General features: G+C 44.1%; 1 protein-coding gene across 2 annotated transcripts in view; it reads left to right on the top strand.

Moving 5' to 3' along the window:
- The window catches only part of Calx (sodium/calcium exchanger 3), a 126,387-nt gene extending 110,845 nt beyond the window's left edge, over nt 1-15,542 (top strand). The window contains exons 7-11 of one of the 2 annotated variants that reach the window (XM_084582923.1): nt 335-434; nt 4,446-4,517; nt 4,987-5,112; nt 8,878-9,036; nt 10,078-15,542. In XM_084582923.1, coding sequence (XP_084439049.1) covers nt 335-434; nt 4,446-4,517; nt 4,987-5,112; nt 8,878-9,036; nt 10,078-10,454 — 834 coding nt within the window. In that variant the 3' untranslated portion in view covers nt 10,455-15,542. The remainder of the gene's footprint in view (nt 1-334; nt 435-4,445; nt 4,518-4,986; nt 5,113-8,877; nt 9,037-10,077) is intronic. The other variant, XM_084582924.1, reaches the window with a different exon arrangement.
- The last annotated feature ends 7,201 nt before the right edge of the window (nt 15,543-22,743 follow it).

Below are 22,743 nucleotides of genomic sequence, written 5' to 3'. Positions count from 1 at the left end.
TTAAGTATGAATTCAGTGAGTACTCTCCCCCCCCCCCCCCCCAAGATTGTCTTCTCTAGAAATAAAATATTGCCCCATAGTCTAGAATCGCCTACATGTTGCTAAATTAGCAAATTAGCTTGCCCATAGGCTCTCAGGGGGCTCGAAGAGGGATGATTAGATCAACGGACGTTCCCTGGCGAAGGTAATTAGCGATCCTGCTGTTGAAGCCAAGCACATGTCCTCCCTGCGGTAGCGATAGCAGCGGCGATGTCTGTGCCTATGAAACTTGTGTCGCTAAGCTCGCTAAGCTATCGGAACTGGCATGTCGTAATGCCCTTTCTTGCCTTCGCAGAACACAGTGGACAAGCTTTTCCAAAAGGCCAACATTTCGCTGATGATTGGAACGTCCTCATGGAAAGAGCAGTTCATCGAGGCCATCACCGTGGTCGCTGGTACGTGGCATCATCAGCACATTCCCTCTCGGCTGCTCGTTATTTTCAGTGTCTGCGCGTGTGTACATTGTTGCGTGCCTCGCACGAGGCAGTTCCTCTGGAACCAATTAACGCTCCGTGCTATTCCTGGCATGCCGTACACCTTTCTCTGTTGTTCCTATGTTGAGTGCTCGAGTGCGTCTGTGCATGGAGCAGATGCCTCTCGCATGGGGCGGTGGAAATGGACATATAACTGTAATCAATATACAATCACTATGCTTGGAAGCCCGTCGTTGCCGTCTACATCTGGCACACATGCGATTAATATTTAGTGTAGGGGCGTACGATGGGGGAGGGGGGGGGGGGGGGGCGCCGCTCTGTCACACAGCTCTCCATGATTAATAGAGATTGCTGGTGCACCCGTACATTCCTGCGTTCACAATTTACTGAGCATGTGTCATTTTTATTTACGGAATGAATATGAAATCGCCCGTCCCGTTAGACAGATCCATCCCCTTTTGCATGCCGCCATACTGGTCAACTTGCTCCAAATGCGAAAGTGATGGAAACGGTAACCAAATACTTTTATTTTGTCTCGTCACTTCAGCAGAATATGTAGTTGGCCCGGCATGAACATCTCCACCATAAATGTAATATATAAGCTTCGCTTTAAACATTGGTGAATCGAACGAAATTGTAGATAGCCAGAACAAACAGGTGTTGTTTGGTTTGAATGTTTGAGGAGCCTCGGCACAACTGACGGTCTTGGAGAAAGAGAATGTGATTATACTATATATTGAAGCGATGGAATACACGTGGTTAATGTCACGTCCATCAGGAGATATTTAGGGCATAGCGTAAACCTAAAGCGATACAAAGAATAGGGAGAATAGGCGCAGCAACTTGCGCAGTACTCTGTTCTTCCAGTTGGGCATGCAAACTTAGTGAATCCTTGTATGTGATGGCTGAGAAGCGACACGTTTTCAATTTGAATGATTCATTACTTCTCCAATGTGTCATCTCAAGTGAAGCAGGCGTACCAGTGAACTGATCAACATGAGTTGCAGTAGTGTAGGTTCAAGCTGATGGACTACAGCAACATGCCTCAAGCCGTGCCAAAACATAGACGAAGCGCGGGATGTTTCAACTGTAGCCGTCCTGAATTCTTGCAAGGGCCTGCCTAACGCAGGTGCCGATATATGAATATACACTACGGGACGACACTTTGCACACCATGCTCCACCTTTACTTCTTTTTTCAACAGCTGGGAACGCTTACTAGTATTTTTGAAGTGGACGTTTAGGAATTTCGGCTAGCGACAATTCATCCTCACTTAACCAGCAATATCTCTCGCGATGATAACATCTCTCTCGTGCCTTATTCCTTATTATCTGTTGAGTGATTATGTTGTTTTTATTGTGACTAGTAATGCCAATGCACATCCTTAGTATATTCGGTTTCGTCATCAATGAAGTTAGTTGATTTAACTACAGTTACACTCGATGGAATAATACCACTATACATAAGGGGCAGAATAACGATGCCTAGATTTTCATCAGACCAAATATCTCTGAAGAGTGTCGTTTACACCGGTGCCAGTTCGACAGCACTTGCGTTATCAGAACCTTAGGGCAAGAGCGCACAAATCAATTCACAAACATATTTCTATCCAGCATATGCAAATAATTTGTATTTGTTCACGTAGCTTTCAGGCTGTTGTCGCTAAAAGGATAATATAGATGCCTATTAACCCCACTGCTGGAGTCATGTACACCATGCTATAAAATGTGCCACGTTGTTTAACGCATATATGCATAACGTATATAGCAACCAACGCTGGGAGTTTGAACACCAACGTAAGCATCTGGTGCAGTACAGGAAGAGTCGTTCTCCAGCCTTTTGCATGGTTCATGAAAGCTTTGCCGGCAGCCGCGGCCACAACTTTTGGCGGCAATATTTCTACATCCGTCTCCCTGATGTTTCTTTTCTGACAACTCCTTTGCCAGAGTACTCTCGGTCGATGAAGGAAACGACTTCGCCGCAACGCCTGCTTGCTAATTCTCATGCCCGTTATTAAGAGCAGACATCCCACTCATAGCCGCAAATATGACTCGAATATTCCCAGCAAGGTGTTCCTAACACCTCTTTATGGTTTTATTTCTTGGGACTTGGTTACACTGTGGACGTCTTCGGTTATACCTTGGGCTCTGTTTACTATAAGTGCTTCTCGTGCCTACACAGTTCGCAAGACCAAAAAGGTCTCAAATTGGGCTAATTGTTGATTCACATAATAAACACTGTGGCGCTTTTGATAGACTTCGCTTGTTTCGTGTCGTTTATACTCTTCTGTGTCCAAGTTCTTCAAAAACGTTACGAGCAACAGTTTATAAGACTATTGAGGACAGTTAAAGAAACCTCTTGATTATCAATATCTTCATAAAAGACAAAGCGCTATGGGTGATGGAGCTGAGAGGAAACCGAAAACACCTTGTGAATGCAAATCTGAGGTGTCCCGTAGGTACAGAAACCGACAAAACTGGCTGCAATATACAGTAAAACACGTTGTTGGGCTAGTTGGTGCATTGCATGAAGTAAGATTAACCGGCCAAGAAGACGCACACAGGAAAAATCGACACAGAAAGAAAGAGGCTGGACCCTCTTTCTTTCTGTGTCGATTTTTCCTGTGTGCGTCTTCTTGGCCGGTTAATCTTACTTCATGGCTGCAATATATACCAATGTCCCCTGCAGTTCAGCTCTCTTTGCTTTCGCGTCCAGCGACGTAGTTTTATGGGGGCAAAGTATCTACTCCCTGAACCGTGGGGAATGGAGCGAAACGAAACATCAAGAAATAATAAATTTGTTAATTCAAAATGCTTAAGATTGCCTGTGTGAACCATTTCCGCATAAAAAATAGCTTCAGATACAGAGGTTTGGTAGACGTTAACAAAGACTTCGTTTTTCGGTTTCCATGTCTGGAGACACAAGAGCACATGCATTCGGTGCATATGCATCAAGCACACAGGCACGTTTAAAAAAATGCATGCTTCGTTTGTTCCGTTGCTTATGCATTTTTTATTTGGTTGCTTGTATCTACTTATCTGTTCCCGATTGTGCTGCAAAAAGCGTTTTTGAATGCAGCCTGCAATCTCTGTGCGTTGTGTGTTAAGCAAGCGCATGACATTTCGAGTGCTCGGTCGCCCGTGGGCTAAGTGGTTCTGAGCATGTAGTTTCCAAAGAGTTGTCACTCAACATGTGTACTTAATAGTTGCTGCCTGTCATGAATATGTGCAAAAATTGTTTCCCAGGGCGCCTAGGCACTTTGTAACACTAGGATCAAACTTTCGATCAATGAGAGAACTGCGTGGGAAAGACTCATGCAAAAAAAAACACGCTTCCTTTTGCCGGGTAAAACACTCAGTAATGGCGTTTAGTTGAATTCACAATCTCTGCTGCCGCTCCTTAATTGTTTTATTAATAATATTTGAGCGCATACACTATATCTCATGTATACGTGACCGCTTTTTGGCCTCACGTTTTGCCGTTTTAATACAACTGATGGTCATCACAGATATTCTAGCCTAATCAATCTTCTGTCCGTACGATCAGTACTAAACAAATAAAAGAAAGACTTCTAATTACACCTATTGGAAATTGTTAAGTAGGTATGAGCGGCAACAAAAGATTTGATCGTCGTTTAGAATGTTTAACAATATGATAAGAGAGGTATATATATGTACTCCGAAATAATTAATTGTTCTTGTTTCTTCCGTTGGCTATGCTGACCCCATTTCGTTTATTTCTTTTACTCCCAATTTCGTGTAACACCTGCTGTATTGATTTGGTTAAGTTGTGGGCTCTTTTTCTACGTATTATTTGACGTTGGCTTTCTACTTTGGTTTTCGGGCGAACGTGTGACCACCACCACCTGTCCTGCTGCCTGCCTGCCTGCCTCACTTCCTGCATGAAACAACCTCGCCTGCCTTCCCGACCTAACAAAAAAATACTTTCTTGAAAATTTGTGCACGATTAAAGACGACGACAAGAACAGGTTTCAAACTGAAGAAACGATCGAAATGGAGAGTCTCCGCTTAAGACTTGCCAAAGGTAAGTGCCTAACTAGAAGGAAAAAGTTGAGACGTAAGTGTAGCAATTTTTAAGGGCCATTCCCATGTTTATTCACACTGCTCAAAATGAACAAGAATTAACTAAAATGTTGAACTCCAGCGTTCGTATTTGTTCCCAGTAATCAGAAAGTTCTGCGTTTGGTATATGGGGAACATTCAGCCTCGTTTTTGTGCCGACGCGGCCTCCATATACGGTTTTATAAATCACAGTACCTTCCTTCGTAAAACGTTTCGATCAAACTCCTAGCTTAAATTCCTCAAGTTTATTCCATTATTTGCTCAATCGTTTCCACTAATGGTACGTTCATCTAAGCTCTTAACGACCAACCTAAAAATCTTTCATGCTTTGAATTTCTTGCCCTTGTGAAGGCTCGGAATGCTCTCAGAGTTAACTCTCGCATTTTGTTTCCTCTCCACCTCCACGCTACTTTCCTTCGTCCAATCCACAGACGACGACGAGGAGGGTGGTGAAGACGGCGACGAAGTGACCGTGCGCATGCCTTCCTGCTCGGACTATGTGATGCATGTCTTCACAGTCTTCTGGAAGGTCGTCTTCGCATTCGTGCCCCCCACCGGTGAGTCAAAGTAAATAGCTCTGCCAATCGGAGGTCCGCAGTACTCCGAAAGAGAGGGAAATTTATTTATCTGGGACCCGCGCAGAGTCTGTATAATGCAGTTCAATTCAGGCAAATGTAGTGCATTGCCTTATTCACCCGAGATAAATTACAGTTCATAATAAACTTGTCAACGCGGGAAAGAAAAATTCTAGGAATGTAACCAGCCCCACAGCATTCGTGGATTACTAGAAACCATTTGATTTATTCGAAACCTTCCCAGGCGTGCCGGCATTGGGAAATGAAATGCAGGTGAGCCATAAGGCAATATACTGAAAGAGATAAATATTGGCTGTACAGAAAAAAATATTCAGTCATGCATAAAAAAAATTTAGAAGTCTTACGGGACAGTGTTAAGTAAAGGACACCCTCTGGGTGTACTACTCACCGCTCTCTTACGGGAAATATTAAAAGACTTGCATTGGATCACATTCAGTCAATAAATCAATAACTTTATTTTGCTTAAGAACAGTTAAGGATAATGGGTTATAGAGAATACGCTAGTATTCTGCGCTTCGCTGATGACCTTTTATTGCTGAGGTCGCGCATTTCAGAGCATGATTACTGACCTAGGCGGACAAAAGAGAACTGTGGCTTAAATATTACCACGCAGAGATTGATGTAATGTTCAGCGGCATCGGAAAGGAACAGCAGTTTAGAGTAGGCAGCGAGACTCAGGAAATGGTAAAAAAATATGTATACTTATAGGACAGGTAGTAGCTGCAGATCAGGATCATGAAAAGGAAATAACTAGGAGAAAAAATTACGAGGGACTTTAGGGACTAAAGTAGTGGAAGGCGAAAGCCTGAGTGCCGCATTCTGGTACGCAACTGGCACTAAATAGTAATGAATTATTTAGCCAATGAATATTTATTACTAGACAATTAGGTACGTAAATGTATGTAATTATTTTAGTCAATAATTAGTTATTAGTACATTACTCAATCAGTGAATAATTAGTATTTAGTTTAATATTTATCAGCCTTTAATTAGTAAGTGATCATTGATTGGCATTTGGCCATATAGGGAACGCATTCGCGCATACTATGGTGGTACTCTGAGATTGGTCGATACCTCTATGACGTCATCCCGTCTCGGCCAATCAGAGCCACAGACAAAGCGTGGCACATTTTGTCCACGGCAGCATGAGCCATTAAAGGCTTTCGCTTTAATAATATTAGGATGGAGGAAATTTCTCAAGTATTCGCAGATTATGACCAGTAGCTTACCGGTATCCCTCAACAGGAAAGTATATAACAGTGAATCCTACCGATACTAACCTATGGGGAAGGAACATGGAGGTTATCGACAGAGTTCCACTGAAGTTGAGGGCAATGCCGAGAGCGAATAAACGGATATTGTATGTGTAACTTTATGCGACTGATGCGTAGGATAGCGTCGGGGAATAAACAGGAGGCAATGAAATTGTAGTTGAAACCAAAAAGAAATGGGAATGGGCAGAAGATGTAGTGAGAAGAGATGATAACGGCTGGTCCCTAAGACTGACAGACTGGATAAGGGAAGGCAAGCTTTGAAGGAGGCGGAATAAATTTGGACCGGAGGGCGAGATTAGGAAATCTGCGGGGATCAAGCCTATGCAGGTGGTGCACTACTGGTTTAAATGGCGGGATACTCGAGAGACTTTATTCCTACAGGGAGTATAGTAGAGCTGATGATGATGACAGTACTACTTAATAATTTCTGTTTATAAATTTATACTTTCACTACTATGACAGTACCACAGTACAGGTTGCAAAGGTTGATAACACAGCGTACATATGTACATAACGTACATCATGTACGTTATAGTGCTTAATGATTACACGATGACTGAACTTAACATAGCTAATAAATTTTTTTTCTGAATTTAAAAGGTAATATTACTAGCGAAACTGAAGGGCGTCAAGGACAAATGTGAGCTCGTGTTTTAAAGTTTGTTATTCAAGAAGGCGGCTTGAATTCATTACCCTCAAAAATATGCAAATAAAAATTTATTGAGCTGGCTCTCATACATCATAAATATAGAGTATGGTATCGTTTCCATTTTTGTCGCAACATATACAGGTGACGTTTGTTTTGGGGGATTTCAAATAAGTTAACATACCTTTAGTGACAATACCATGCAAAGTGCAGTCATTTTATTAGCGTCCAATGTGCGAAATCATGAGTGAGCATTGAGGCTCAATTTTCTGATGCTCAGTATTTTGAGAATCATTGCTAATTAGGAAAATCTAAAAACCATAGTGACTTATAATGTTTGACGAATTTTATTTTGTGGTATTATGTTAGCTCTAAAATAAAAAGGTTTATTGTAAATTTTGTTTAATTAATCGTCAAATCATCGCCTCCTATTCCTGCAATGTCGCATACGTTGTTATGCCATATACCTAAATGTAGAGCATATGCTGTCAGCATCTTATGTGGCGTAAAATATATTCCAACCCCAGCTGAAGTAATTCTTACCACAAAAAATACATGTTTTTAGGCCGTGGTAAACCAATACCTGACTAAAAAGCTTGCAGCAGACAGGTTTCAAGTTCGCATGTTTAGAGCTGAGACAAAACCGACCACAAGCAGTCGAGCAGTTTTGGATTCGAAATTTTTTAAGACCTTTCCTGAGTCGAAGATGTTTGCTTTGTGGGGTTAAGGTTCTAATGTAACTCAGGCTATGAGAGACGCCGTAATGGAGGGCTGTGAGAATTTCGGCCACATGGAGTTATTTAACGTGCATTCAAATCGCACAGTACATGGGCGCTTTGCTTTTCGCCTCCATCAAAAAAGGGCCGCCGTGGTCGGAATTCAATCCTTCATCCTTGGGTACAGTAGTCGAGCGCTATGAACACTGTACCACCGCTGCGGTGTACTCTGAAGCGGAAATATAGCTGCACAGTTCAGTCCATAGCCCCTTTTTGTGCGACACGTGGTGAAAAATTCTAACAGTGCTCAAGCAACTGTAGCTGCAGCTTGATATAACCTGTGCTGAGCACTGCGTGTAGCTCATTGGCCACCTTCGTTTTTTTTTTTTTTTTTTTTTTTTTGCAAGTTACGGCAAGGTATCAAGATATTAAAACGAAAGCCTTTATTGCCTCATGGTTGTCGCATGCATAAGTGTCACGCTTTTGCGCCGGCTCTGATTGGTCGAGACGGGATGACGTCATGGAGGTCTCGACCAATCACAGAGCACCACCAACGTATGCGAGCATGCGCGCCTTATATGGCCATATGCCAATCAAGGATCAATCATTAATGAATGGCTAATGAGGCAATAATTTAAAATTACTATGTATTATCTAATGAATTAGTAATTACAGATTAGTGACAATTACGTAATATATAATATTCCTAATTATTGGTGCGCACCCGAAAAATCAACTACACAACAGTAAATGTAGAACAACTGCGAAGATACAAGGAGCGCGATCTCATCGCTGTCAAGCAGAATTCGCTGAATAGATGCACTCGCAGAATGTGAAAGATCAGTCGCTCTCTTTACTCGTAGCAGCATTCATCGCTACATGCATAACAGTCGAGTAGCAGAATGCAGCACTCAGGCTCTCGCCTTTTATCACTTTGGTCGCCAAAGTGTCTTGGAAGCTTTTGTCTTTGCTGTGCGTTTTAAATTCGAAAACCCCACAGCAATGTCCTGCGCGATCTGCCACGGCAGAACATACTCCTTAAGCGTGTAACTATTTCCCCAATATAACTCTCTTGTCTACGTGGCTGCAGACTATTGGGGCGGATGGGCCTGCTTCGTGACCAGCATCCTCCTGATCGGCGTCCTGACCGCCTTCATTGGTGACCTGGCGTCGCACTTTGGCTGCACCATCGGACTCAAGGACTCCGTCACTGCCATCTCGCTGGTCGCATTGGGAACCAGTATACCCGGTGGGTGTACACACAGGAGGTACACAGCAGTAGCGCGTCTAGTCTCTGTGCTTACCGGTTTGCCAAGTCATTTTGTGTCAATAAGAACACAGCTCGTAGTGGAGCTCGAGGAATATTTAAATATGCCTCATAAACGCTCCGTATTTAAGAAACGTTTATACCTTTACCGAAGCATAGCGCGGCGCCCCTAAGGAGTGCTCAGCGAGGTAAGAAGACTTGAATAATGTGGCCCTAAATGAATACTGTAGTTATTACCAGACCTGCCCTTGTACACAATATATGCATGGGCTGATCTAGGCTAGGTAATAAGGCCTATTCGGCGCTAAGACAGATTTTCCAGTGCGATATCCTGAACTGGTGTGCACAGTTGGATGTATGCCTGCCTCTCTGTTCACAATCATGAAATATAGGATTAGAGCGCCTAACTCCCTCTCGTCTTTTCCGACAATCACAAGAAATTCCGCTGCTTCATTGAGCGTGTTGTATGCTACTGCCTGTGAGGGCTGGGGTGCTCCGATATTACTACGTTTGTTAGATATCTCCGCAATATTTTTAGAGTGTGAGTGTAACATAGTTTGTTGAATGGCTTATATGTGTATTTTCACATCTTATCTCCGTTGTAAACCGCGCAACGCTGTTCATCCAAAATATGGGGCTGTATTTATGGTATTTTCCAAACTTCTACCTGTGAGCATTAGCTGTGTAGTGAATGATGCTCAGTAGTCGCTTTCGTTCTCTTGCCTTCTCTGGAAGTAGGCATAATCTCGCCCTACACGCATACTACGTATCAGAATACAATGTCCGAGGTGTTACGAGAGTCATGCAACCTTTGGCCGGTTTACCTGCATAAAATTACAAATGTGAAAAATTTTATGATTGCCCTTCGACTCTTTGTGGCTCTGTAAAAGAAATGTTTGAGGAAACGTTCAAAGGCAGTAGTTTAGTGCCATTTGCTTCCTATCAAAGAGTAACACTATAACGGGGCAAAAGATGTGAATAGATGTACCATCTGGCTGACAAACATATTTATCCATTTCGCAGACACCTTCGCTAGCAAGGTGGCGGCCCAGAACGACAAGTACGCCGACTCTTCCATTGGCAACGTGACCGGCAGCAACGCGGTCAACGTCTTCCTGGGAATCGGCGTCGCCTGGTCGTTGGCCGCGTTCGTGCACTGGGGCCGTGGAACCACATTCCGCGTGCTTCCGGGAAACCTGGCCTTCTCGGTCACCATCTTCTGTGTCTGCGCTCTCATTTGCTGCATAGTGCTGCTCTTACGTCGCAACAAGCTTGTGGGCGGCGAGCTGGGAGGGCCCATGCGCTTCAAGTTGCCCACCACTATGCTCTTCGGTGGCCTGTGGGTCTTTTACGTGACCATGTCGGCCCTCGAGGCATACGGAGTCATTCAGGGATTCTAGACAGACTCGCTACCCGGACACGATACGACCACTCCTCACTTCGAGAATGGTTGAAGGCTCGAAGACATCGAAGGTCATCATGCTCCACAGAAGACAAGTTCCGGTGAGCTGGTGCCCTGCTGCCAGAAAGTCTACACGCTTGTTCCGTTTGAAGTACGAGCGTGGACAGTCTTGAGGGTGAGATCCTGACGTGTCGTACTGTGCTCCTCAGCGCGTGCTTTAACGCTGGCTCTGCACATCATGATCATGCTGTGACGCACACCCAAGGCACATACAGACGTCGTCTTTTGGTGGCTCTGTCAGCGTCGCCCTACCGGATGCTTACAAACACGCGGCTGCGTGGCCCTTCGCGACTCATGCAGGAGGAACTTTCCCAGCAGAGACATCGAAGACTGTTGCAAAAAGGGACCTTACACAATGTGCAAATCCTTAGACTGCCAGCTACCGTGAGTCATCGCAGACTTCAGCAGCAACGAAGGCTTATCTCCCCAAGACCCACCGCGTCAAAAGATACCTTTGCGTCAAGCTTCCTGAGCAGTCTTGAACACTTGCGCTACATATTACCCGCTTTATCTGCTTTCGGCCAGTTAACGAATGCGCTGCATCTGTGCGCCAGTTTGCAGCAGATGTGTCTGCATACTCAACGATTGATATCGGCATCAACTCTCTCCTTCCGTGCTCGGCTGCCCAAAATGTGGGCGGATAATCGAAACGTGTTCGCACAAGTTAAATTAGCACTTTCTTTCTCCAAGAGGTGCAGACTGTAACAGTGCATGGAAGCGCATAATGAGTGCTCGCTCGAACTGCGACCAGGAGGATGCATAAAACGGTGACAGTTTGATGCCCATGTTTATTATCTCCGAGCGCTTCTTGTCACCATGCTCGAAGGAAATATGCCTATGAATTATGCGCCATAAGCCAACAGGAGCCATTTCTTCTTAGTGATTGAACTCTTAGCAATAGACATGGAACAGGAGACCCGTGAGCAGCATGTCGCTGGAACAGCCACGTCGCCCGATAAGAAGTTTGCTGGTGCAACGGCTTTCCAAACTTGTCTGTGCTTCGCAGAAACCAGTCAACTGCAACAGGGATTCAAGATCAGATAACGTGCAGCACACGTCATGAAGGGTTTTGCCTGGATATTGCAGTAACCTCACACTAAGGTTGACAAGCCAAGAGCCATCCCATAGAAGTTTTCAACCGGCTGAAGCGTAGCAGAAACCCCGCTCTGAGCATAGTCATATGCGGCAGTTAGGTTCCAGGTTTCGCTGTTCAAATGTGCTCGTCAGATTTTTACACACATCCCAGTACAATGTCAGAAGTCAAGTCGTCAAAAGCTGAGGATGCGCCCAGTTGTTGTGACGAATATTTTGGAGCTCACTTTCTTTAGTATGCCTGTTAGCAAACTTTAATACTCGACAAATGGAATGTACTGCACAAGTGGACATTTCGATCATATTTTAGGAAGCCGCTCCTAGAAAAAGGTGCTTCGGTTTCAAACCGGGTGCTTTTAATTTGTGAATTCAGACTCAACATTTTGATGGAATTCTTGCCTTCCCAGGGTTCAAAGGCATAAATAACAGTGCTTTATTGGGTCAACTATTGATTCTATAACAATAATATCGAAGCATCTCAGAAAGTAGTTTCTCTTAACGTATAATACACACAGTGAAGCCGTTAGGACTGTGAACAAAAGGTCTTGTTCTAGAAACAGGCTGATTGTATACCTGCTGTCTTGAAAACGAGTTGTCTAAGTGGTTTATCTCTATTCGAAAGACGTACAAAATCGCGTAATGGTTAAGACAATTTGTTTACATTTTAGTGCTTTGTTTTGACATAGGGTACCGTAACGTATTCGTTTAGCTTTTCGTTTTCACGTTATCTTCCTTGAGGATGTAACGTGAGAATGTAACGTTACAAATATATCTAAGTCCATTAGTCTTTCAATGTGAAACAGCCAGACTACATTATCTCATTCTCTTTAATAAAGAATAGGCGCACGCCGTTTTTCGCCGAATAGTGGAAAGCTCTATTTGTGAATATTTTAACAAGCATGTATACTGCTACCTTGTCCTCACTCCCACTGATTCTAAACGTCGACGACGTAATGTGCAGTAAACGCGCCTAATTCTTTGAGGCAGCATCAATAACCATTTATGTTCATATAATAGCATCATCATTTTTTTATTCTTAGAACATATTCAGAAAATAAATTCTCGAAATCAATATGGCGCAGTTGAATTCCTTATACGCCCATTTCGAGCTCCAACCGCTACTAAAAAACTCGCTTATACAACTGGTGTGCTATCCTTGTGCAGGCAAAGCAGCGGTATAAAAATTCTAATGCAAGTTTGGGCTCTCATCTTACCATTAATGCATTTGAACGGTTTCACTGTGGCCTTTTTGCAGTGATAATGTATCCTATTTTTATTTGTCATCGTAGGATAATTGCCTCGGCACCGCCTACCTGTAGAGTGTATTACATTTCACTTTAAAGCATTTGATATATATGTGTCTTTCTGTTAACATTCAAATAGCGCTGTATCGCAATATCACAATTTCACTATTACGCAGTTTAGAGTATATCAAGAGAAAAAGGGGAAGCGAGACCGGCAGGCAGGAAATGCCCATGGCCCGAAGACACGTTTCTTGCAGTATTCGCAATGTCAATGCCTTGAAGAGTATCTTGGTATTTCATTTGGAAAGCTAAAGCTGACAGAAATGCTGTGTAAAGTATTGTATCGTAGTTACGCCTGAGCTGGTACATTTACGAAAAGAAACATTGCTCTGGCAAGCAGAAGCTATCTCCCAAAACACTGCAATATGTACACCTTGTGGAGCATTTCTCGACGCCTCTTGAAGATTTTCATAAGAGATACTGAAATCCCAAGAAATATGCCCCTGTCTCTTACCGTGGAATTTTCACACGTACCTTTTCTCTTTGTGGGACTAGGAAGCACAAACAGAGGAAGCAAGTCGCGGCGTTGTCTGGAGCCCGCCGTATTTCTATGCTTTAGCTGCTCTTTGCTTATTCTGATACTGCTGTGGCGGCGTCTTCCTGGCTGGTCAACAAAGTTGAGTGTTACGCCTGGAGCCAGCAATATCTCCTGGCCGACCTGCAAGCGACACAGTGCGCCAAGGCCTGAGGGCGCCAAACGCTGGCCAGACGAGTCTACGAATTTCATTGTGTGGACGTATGTGTGGCGTCATGTGGCCATAGGGCTGAAGAGAACTGAGCTGGTCCACACTGTTGTCTTCGTGTTGTTACATTTGTGCTCTTTTTTTTTCTCTACTATGTTTGCTCATATATTCTCACGGTATCCTTGTGTCCTATCCTCATCCACAACCCACGAGTGCTGCTCTGACTTTTACACTCCATTGCCAAGAAGGAAATGATATGCTGGATCCCAGAACAGAGACGATGTGTGTGTGTGTGTGTGTGTGTGTGCGTTTGTCTATGTGCTAGTGCTGTAGTTAAGCTTCCTCGTTGCAGCTTTGCTGAACCTGAGTGTACCACGGATGAGAACGTGCTATCAACGCAAAGAGGTTTAAGATGACCCCACTTGAAGTGATCTTTGCGTTTCATGCTGCCTCTCGCAAAGCTGCGAGTCAATACCAAAGAGCGACAGACTTGAAGCGACAAAGATGCGCAGGCTGTGAGGGCTAAGAGAGAAGCAAAAATATAGCAGGAACCTCAGAGCAACATACCACATTCACATCTCCCTCTGCTGCTTGTATCCCGACTTGTACTGATTTGTTTTGTCCATTGTTGCTACATCTTGAGGCAGATATAGTTCTACAGCGAAAAGAATTAGTATTACTGCACAGTGTACAGGCTGAATAGGTGCATGTTGGTGCGATAAATAGTATGCAGTATGGGCAGGTTTTCACCAAGCTTGCTATGTTGTTATAAGGATGTGAAGAGCTGGATCATTAGCTGCCCATTTGCGCGGGCCTATGTATATGAAAAAATCAGCGCGAATCGCGCATTATTTCAGGAATTAGACTTGTTGTTCCACTTTCAATCATAACACTAGAAAAGGGACGTGCCTTGAGTAGCTATTTCTAAGACAAAGGCCGTTCAGAAAGCTGCGCTTTTTTCATCTTAGGTGTAAAAATACAAGTAGAAGGAAATGCAGGTGCGTTACATTGCATGTTCATATTCACAGAGGCATATCGTAGGCAGTGATCGACCAATGGACATTGGAGTGTCCGAGATATCGGGATCGGGGTTTGTACTTGTGTACGGCATTTAGCTGCGCATATCGCAGAACGTTGAAGCTGTAGGTACCAAGCTCAGCCTCGCTAAATAGTTTCATATTGACAAGAACTGAACTACATGCACAATGGAGGTACTGCGGCGATATTCTATCAGCTTAGTGTAGTGTCGTCGTTGTACGGTATTGAGATTCAACAATTTTAGGTTTTCAGTGGAAAGGTGCTTGAATAAATAATTCGCTATATGTTCTTTTTCTATACATAGTGGTACAGGAAAAGCTCATCAGTTAGAGAAAGAGTTCATACTTAAATCAAAACTCTCTCGCGCTGTTCACAAATCTCTAAATACAAAGTTGACTGTGTACATTTCTTGAACATAAGCCATATGTTTAAAAGCTGCGTACAGATTATAGCGTAGTAAACTTTGTACAGGAATTCCTCACCTATAGATAAGCGTGCACTGCTAGGCCAACCCCTCACTATGAGGTTGTTGGCCGATGTTACAATGGAAGTGTGCCTCAAAGGGATGCCTCTTTAAACTGTGAGGCAAGAGTTTGTTGAACTGTTTCACCGTGTAACTCGCTTGTCTATGCCGATTGTCTCCTTGTCCTTACTATTGCACGCTGTTAAAGAATCTGCAACTTTTCCTTCTTCAGACTTTCCGATCTTCTCTCCTCCCTTCTGCCTCCTCTTTCCATGTAAACACGGGGAGTTTGTACAATTAACACCAACTACTTTACTGTGTTTCTTCAAACGACTCGTTGTGCTGTTGTCCGTTTGCTCCATTCCCAGGAAAAAAAGATAGAAATGTTGTTCATGAGTGAATGTGCTGGAGAAACACTACAAAAAGAAACCACTACTAAGTGAGCAGCTGTTGCCAATGTCTTTTGTCTGATTTACCTGTGCGGATTTGTCTTCAGCCATACCTTTAGCATCTCCACCGAGGCGGTTTTTTGTACGACGGGTTTTGTAGGTGAAAGCTGTGCTCACAAAAAAAATGCACGCATGTTCCGTCACCAACACTGTCAGGTGAACACATGCTAAGATGCCAAAAGCTTCCCTTTCTTACACTACGGCGAGAAGCTGTGGCCGCCTATGTGACTCGTGTAACTCTGGCTACTCGTGCCGTGGCATATCGCTGGCCGGGTATTGTTCTCGAAATTAACTAGCTCTACGGCATGATAAGATTGGGACTTGCGGCCGTGTGCAGTGCAGTGCTTATTTTTAAATTCGGAGACTTGCCTTGGGGTGGCATAAAACGAGGATGTCTTTAACTTAAGTAAGCCATGTACGCTAATGTCTGTAAGAAACCGGAGCAAGTTTCAGCTCTCAATGTTGTTCATTATTTACAAGTGTAGGTCTTCCTTCCTTCTAGCGGACAGTGCAGCCTTTTGTAGTCATCTTGTTCTTGATGTTTGCATCCCTGGGCACGTCTATAAAAGGTGGCGATGGCCCACCTCGGCGGTGGTGCTTGGACACTTAGAGCCCGTGTTCAGCACTGCGTCTTCTTGAGAGCCCCATCAGTACGCCACTGACGGGGTAAGGGTCTCCTCAGCCCTAATTCCTGTAAGGGACACCGCCTGTATTCTCATTAGAATATGAGGGAGGGAGTAAGAGCACAAGGGAATGAAGCCTCGTGCACCTTTCCTTAGAAATGACATTAAGGTTGGTAGGATGCGGGCGCGGATAAATTGGGAGGCTTGTCGGTGCAGCACAGTGTACTTAAGCAATCGTGTAAACCTCCGCTAGGGTGCTGATGTGAGCGCTGTAACAACGCAAGGCTGAATAATAGGCAAAGATGTGAAAATGGATAGCGGAAACAAGCAACGCAAGATGATTCAGCACAGCTGGGATACATCATGAAGTGTGCGCTCCCAACATTGCCCTTATCGTGCCCCGTTGGAAGAGTGCAATTTTCATCGCCTTTTTAATGGTTTTAATTTTTATTTCAAGAAACCCGAAAGGTTCTCGCCATGTGGGTATAAAGCGGAGGGGGGGGGGGGGGGGGGGAATGTATATGTAATACTTGGTTTAACTTCAAAATGGTACTTTCGCTCCATGGATGCCGTTGTGGAGGGCGCCAATCGTTTCGATTGCTTGGGGTTATTTAACCTGCGTTGAAATCCAACAACACATTGAAGCCTTGCGTCTGGTCATCAAAGCAAAGAAGTCATCACAGCGATCGAATGCCTGCCCTCCTACTCAGTAGTCTTCTAGCAGGCTAATTCGTGAAACTGCGGTGTGTGTGTGTGTGTGTGTGTGTGTGTGTGTGTGTGTGTGTGTGTGTGTGTGTGTGTGTGTGTGTGTGTGTGTGTGTGTGTGTGTGTGTGTGTGTGTGTGTGTGTGTGTGTGTGTGTGTGTGTGTGTGTGTGTGTGTGTGTGTGTGTGTGTGTGTGTGTGTGTGTGTGTGTGTGTGTGTGTGTGTGTGTGTGTGTGTGTGTGTGTGTGTGTGTGTGTGTGTGTGTGTGTGTGTGTGTGTGTGTGTGTGTGTGTGTGTGTGTGTGTGTGTGTGTGTGTGTGTGTGTGTGTGTGTGTGTGTGTGTGTGTGTGTGTGTGTGTGTGTGTGTGTGTGTGTGTGTGTGTGTGTGTGTGTGTGTGTGTGTGTGTGTGTGTGTGTGTGTGTGTGTGTGTGTGTGTGTGTGTGTGTGTGTGTGTGTGTGTGTGTGTGTGTGTGTGTGTGTGTGTGTGTGTGTGTGTGTGTGTGTGTGTGTGTGTGTGTGTGTGTGTGTGTGTGTGTGTGTGTGTGTTATCCTGTCTTATTCGCGCAGTTTTGAAGATGCACTTATTCAGTAGTCTAGCGCCTTTGCCATCGCCTATCAAGGCAGCGTCTTTAGATGCTCTTGAAAGACCAATGTTCTCGTTCATATATGAGCAGTCGGGTCGAATAGAGTAAGCGAGTCGAGCTAACTCGTTCGACCCGCTTGTCTGGAAGCATATTGAGCTGTCGAGTCGAGTTATGGGGAACTCTGGAATTAAAAACCTTCCGGCGCGGCAAGGAGCGTCGGAGAAATTGAATGGTTCCTATCCCTCATCAACGATAAAAAACAATAGGCGAACTCTCAACAGTAAAAGCAAATGAAGTAAAAAAAGAGCTGGATACTTGCACAAAAAGTGCCAATCTCGATGCTAGGCACCGCTGCTATACTTACTCGCTACAAGAGAGTTCATGTAGTCACCAACAGGGTCGGGTAGCAATTGACGTCGCTTACCCGACGCTGGCACGAGGTGCTGTCGAGTTCATATATACAGGCATCGCCACCTCTAGAAAGATGCCCGCTGTACACGCCGAAAAACTGCTGCCCTTACCTTTCCTGTTTTCTCCTTTCCACATGAGGTGGTATTTAGCGATCCTTACGGTGCCCGCCTGCAACAAGCATTTGCGCATGCGTTTTTCGGACAGCCGTTCCCACTTCGACACCGCACCACCCCAAACCCCTTTGCAGAGATAGGGGCTTATCTGGCGCCATCTCTCGACGACCATGAGCAGCTAAAGGCACACTGGCTTTAATGGGTAAGCGAGTGATGCCGCGGGCATCTTTCTAGAGAATGCAATGATACAGGGCTAAATAGAAGGGACCTCCCTTCATGTAGTCACCAACAGAGTCGAGTAGCAGGTAACCTCGCTTTCTCGACGCTGGTACAACGAGGTACTGTCGAGTTCATGTACACAGGGCTAAGTAGAGGGGACCTTTAAAAATGTGCAATTTTGGACACTTTTGAAAAATGAACAGACGGAGCCGTGGCGCGGCCATACTGAATATATTGTGGTTAGTCTAAAATTATTATCGTATTGATCAATCAAAACAGGCAAAAATCATCACACTGTGATGTATATTGCTAGCTAGGTTCGCAAAGTGACTGAAATACTTGGAAGCGATAAGGTAGTGACGTTAGTTACGGACAGCAAGCAGCCGGTGGTACTGTTGTAGGCAATTTGCCCATGTCACAACTGTTGATCATGTGGTTGCTTAAAAATGATCTGATAAAGGTAAAGATTTCTTAATAATGACCTCATAAAATTTTCATATCTGCGTCTTTTAGCCAAATTCATGCGGTTTTTAATATGCGTTAACTTTTGTTCCAGCCTTTTTTATTACCCATGAAGAAATTTGTAAAACGGTTTGTTTTTCGAGTCATTCCAAATTTCCAGAAACTGTTCGTCCCTACTGCAATTGAATACCGTTGCCTCTAATACACGGTGTCCTTTCTCACGCCATTAATAGTTTGTACACGAACCACCGTCGAATAGCTTTCCGAAATCTTGTCGTGTCCTTTACCTCACTAAAGCATATGATCAGAGTACTCCTATTAGCGGTTATCTACGTAAACATGTTATAAATAATAAGCCGTGGGCTAGTCGGTTTGTCACTGCTTTAATTTTTCATGCCCCCCCCCCCTTCTTATAGGATAAATGTTTTTCAATCGACTGGGCATAAATTGGAAATTACTGCGCATAATTTGGCAAGCATGTTGGCGAAACCGACCACTGCCTGCACCACTAAAAAAATTACAGGATTGCTGTTAGGTTTGCTTATAAGCGGAAGTGGCGAAAGCAACATTATAGAACTGTTTTCAGTAGCTGCATGATTATGGTCATCCCTACTATAAGCATCATCAGCACTATCGTCACTATCATCATTATAAACTAAATGCATCATCATTGCTATCGCTACTGCTATCATTATCATTATCACTAACTGCAGCCTCATTATTGTCACTGCTGTCATCATTATCATTGACTGCATCGTCATTGCAATCCCTACTATCATCCCCATGCTAGACAAGGAGAATTACAATCGGATTCTCACGAACCCGGCGCGGCGAAGTGGTTTGCATGCTTGACTGGGTGTCAAAGGGGCAGTGGCTCGATTCCCGGTACAGACATATGTTTTTCTCAACTGTCAATTCTAGCAGACATTCCGTCTGGACATTTCCAGTAGACGATACTCCAGCCCATGAGCCTTGAGAGGCTTTCATCTTAAAACATTAGAAACGATACTTCTTTTTTCAAATATGGTGCTTATCAATCAAAAGTTAATAATCAATGATTTCATACAACCCTGTTGGTTAAAAAGGTAGAAGAAAGTACAGCCACGTGTCTCTTGGGAGACCCAAACCCACGATCTCCCTATGTTGCATACGGTGATTTCTAAGCTATTAGCTGTCATGGTGCATCTTCGCCTTACGGAGGTACACATCATGCATGTAAATTAATCATGCGAGTATTCATCGGCACCGCCATAGCGGCGGACATAAAACGTTTGCAATGTGTCGCGACTGCCCTGTGGTGCGGTATCAAAGATAGTGATTATAAAAGCTGTTCAAAGGCGTCCTTATTCAGCCTAAGCTTAAGACTGGCCAAATGGAGGCTCCTCATTAAGCAATCGGGTACTAGAAGAATAGACCCAGTCGGAAAAAACTACAGAAAATTTTCTGATGTTACGACAGAATTTCTGTGCGGTTTTTGACGGGAATCCTGTTGTGACAACAGAACATTCTGTAGTAACATCAGAAATATTCGTAGTTACAACAGAAAAGTGCTACAGAACTACAGACAACAGAAATATACTACAGGAAAACTACAGAACTACAGAAAAATCTGATGGTTACGACAGAACTACAGGTTATTTTGTCGTATTTTTGACACAGTTCTGTAGTTTTTTACGACTGGGGAGAATTGAGGGAGTTCGTAAGGACATAAGTAATAATTGAATAGGCAGTTACTAAATATAAAGAAGCCTAATGAAAACGTTTCTACTTCTCCAATAAATATTTGGTGTTGATCAGTAGGAAATTAGTATTGCATTTTTTTATTGACAGAGAAATAATTAGGTTTTGGGAACCGTTGTTGCAGAAAGCGCAGTTATCTAATTATTACCAGCTGGATTTTCTCCATTGCATACCGTTAAAGGTTTCAGTATTGCCAATTTTGTTGAGAACGCGACATGCTGATATTCCAAAAATCTGCCTTAATCATAAATGTCATGAACATTTTGGCCACTGTTAGTATCTGCGAGAATTCTGTTTTCTTTAATTACTTAATCTGTGAATGCAATGATACTTGCTTTAAAACGCGCATGTGATTTCTGTGGACTACTAACTTTTTTATAGTCCGCGTTTGTGCTACCTCGTTTTCATCTTTATGATTTCTCCTCTTAGATGCAGTGTCCTCACCAAAAGAAGGCGGATGTTGCAGTCTAAATTGGAGTTCGCCTTATAAAAAGTTTGGCCATGTTCCGCGCAAATTCAATGCCATATGCAAAGCGTATGCAAATAGCAGGAGATAAATGATACAAATACGACTTATAATGTATGTAATTAGCGAACACCGGTATTGAAATCAAATACCTTAAGTGAAATCAGAGTCAAGTCATAAAGGATGTGATTATTCTATGAGCGGCTGACAGCCAACTGCTTCAGCGTGATTCCCAGAGGTAACAATACCGGCCATTAAGGAATATTGACGCCGGTACAGTTGGTAGACAGGATAGCCGTGAGTATTCTAGTTCAAGCACACACCACCACGCAAGGCTTTCTTGCTGATACTTCTGGTAGACACTGAATGACCAGAGAGGGAAACCAGACATGGCGAACGCGATAAGCCATGACAAGAAATCGCGAGCATCCCTTCCTTTTACAGTTCTAAAAAACGAGTATACGGTAAACAATACGGCGGCCGTCGCTGTCTGGTGCCCCTTCGCAGTGACACCGGTTGGTCACCGCTTGTTTGCTGGGCTGGCAACAGTGACGGGGTTGATTCAGCGGATTGTGCTATGACCGGTGTATGAAGCCCTACGTCTGATGCATGCGGCCGTTTCACCTCAGGAACTGATCTTGCACTCGGTGTGAAGCAGGATCGTCGAAGGTGGTCAGCGTGCACAAACCGCACTTTGTTTCTCACACACACCAAATACGTTATCGGTGATTTCACTCGCGTATTTTTTGTCCAGGCCACCATTTCACCACGTCATCACGCACAGAGCGAACCCACACAAGATTACTAACAGCAATCAACCTCTGCACACCTCTGCGTTTATCAGCAGACGTTTTTAATTTGTCAGCCTTCGTACGCATTGCACCTATAGTGCTCGCGTTTAGTAACGACAAGCGAGTACGCAGTTTCCTTCGCCGAAATAACTCGACGGGTGTTCTTCCCATGTAAGTATGCGGCGTATTCCTATTAGTCAGTTCCCTGCTGTAGAGACCGAGAAGTCCCTCTTTTTTCGTCTTCCAGCAGCTGCTTAAGCAGTGTTTTATTGACTGTTTGCATTGCACGCTCTGCCGCTCCATTAGATTGTGGGTGGTAGGGTGGCGTGAGCGTGTGCTTAACTCCTTTTGCCTTAAGAAACTCTTGGAATTCAACTGCTCGAAACTGCAAGGCCGTTATCGGTTACCACTTCTACCGGCAACCCATGAGAAGCAAACCCTGAATGAATACATTCAACCGTTTTGGTAGCGGCTGTCACTGTCGTAACTTTTATTTCTAATGATTCGGAGTACGCATCAATCGCGACAAGGAACAATTTCTCTTTTTCTTCCGCAAAATCCAAATGTACACGTTCCCATGGGTTTTGGCACAGTTGCCAGGGGACCAAAGGTACCGGCTGTGTGGAGGGGAAGGCCAATTCGCACACATTGATCGAGGGCATTATCAATGCCAGGCCACCACACCATGGATCTTCCTACTGCTGTCACACTGAAGCGACAAATGCCATTTGCTTTCGTAGCGGGGCAAGTCGTGAAGTGATTCAAGGACCCTTGCCAAATTTAGAAAATATTTGACATGAAAGTTTATCACGCCCAAAAACGCCTTCAACTGGGTCACGTCGGTGGGCCGGGGTGCTTTTCTAACGGCCACCACCTTTTCCGGCGTCGGATGCAGGCCATCCTTATCAATTTCATGTCCCAAGTACTTTATGCGTTGCTGAAACAAAGCACACTTTTTTTCTGTCATACTTACACCGTATTCGCTTAGATGCTGTAGGATCCGTTCTACTCTTTCGTAAGCCTACCTGTAGTTCTCGCTTGTGATGACTACGTCATCTAAGTAGTAGGTCCTACCAGGCATACC

Source organism: Amblyomma maculatum, chromosome 10 (assembly GCF_055883805.1).
Source record: "Amblyomma maculatum isolate TAMU_Amacu chromosome 10, ASM5588380v1, whole genome shotgun sequence".
Taxonomy (NCBI): Eukaryota; Metazoa; Arthropoda; class Arachnida; order Ixodida; family Ixodidae; genus Amblyomma; species Amblyomma maculatum.
The sequence above is the reverse complement of the archived record's forward strand: the minus strand, read 5'-3'. Positions and strand labels throughout refer to the sequence as shown.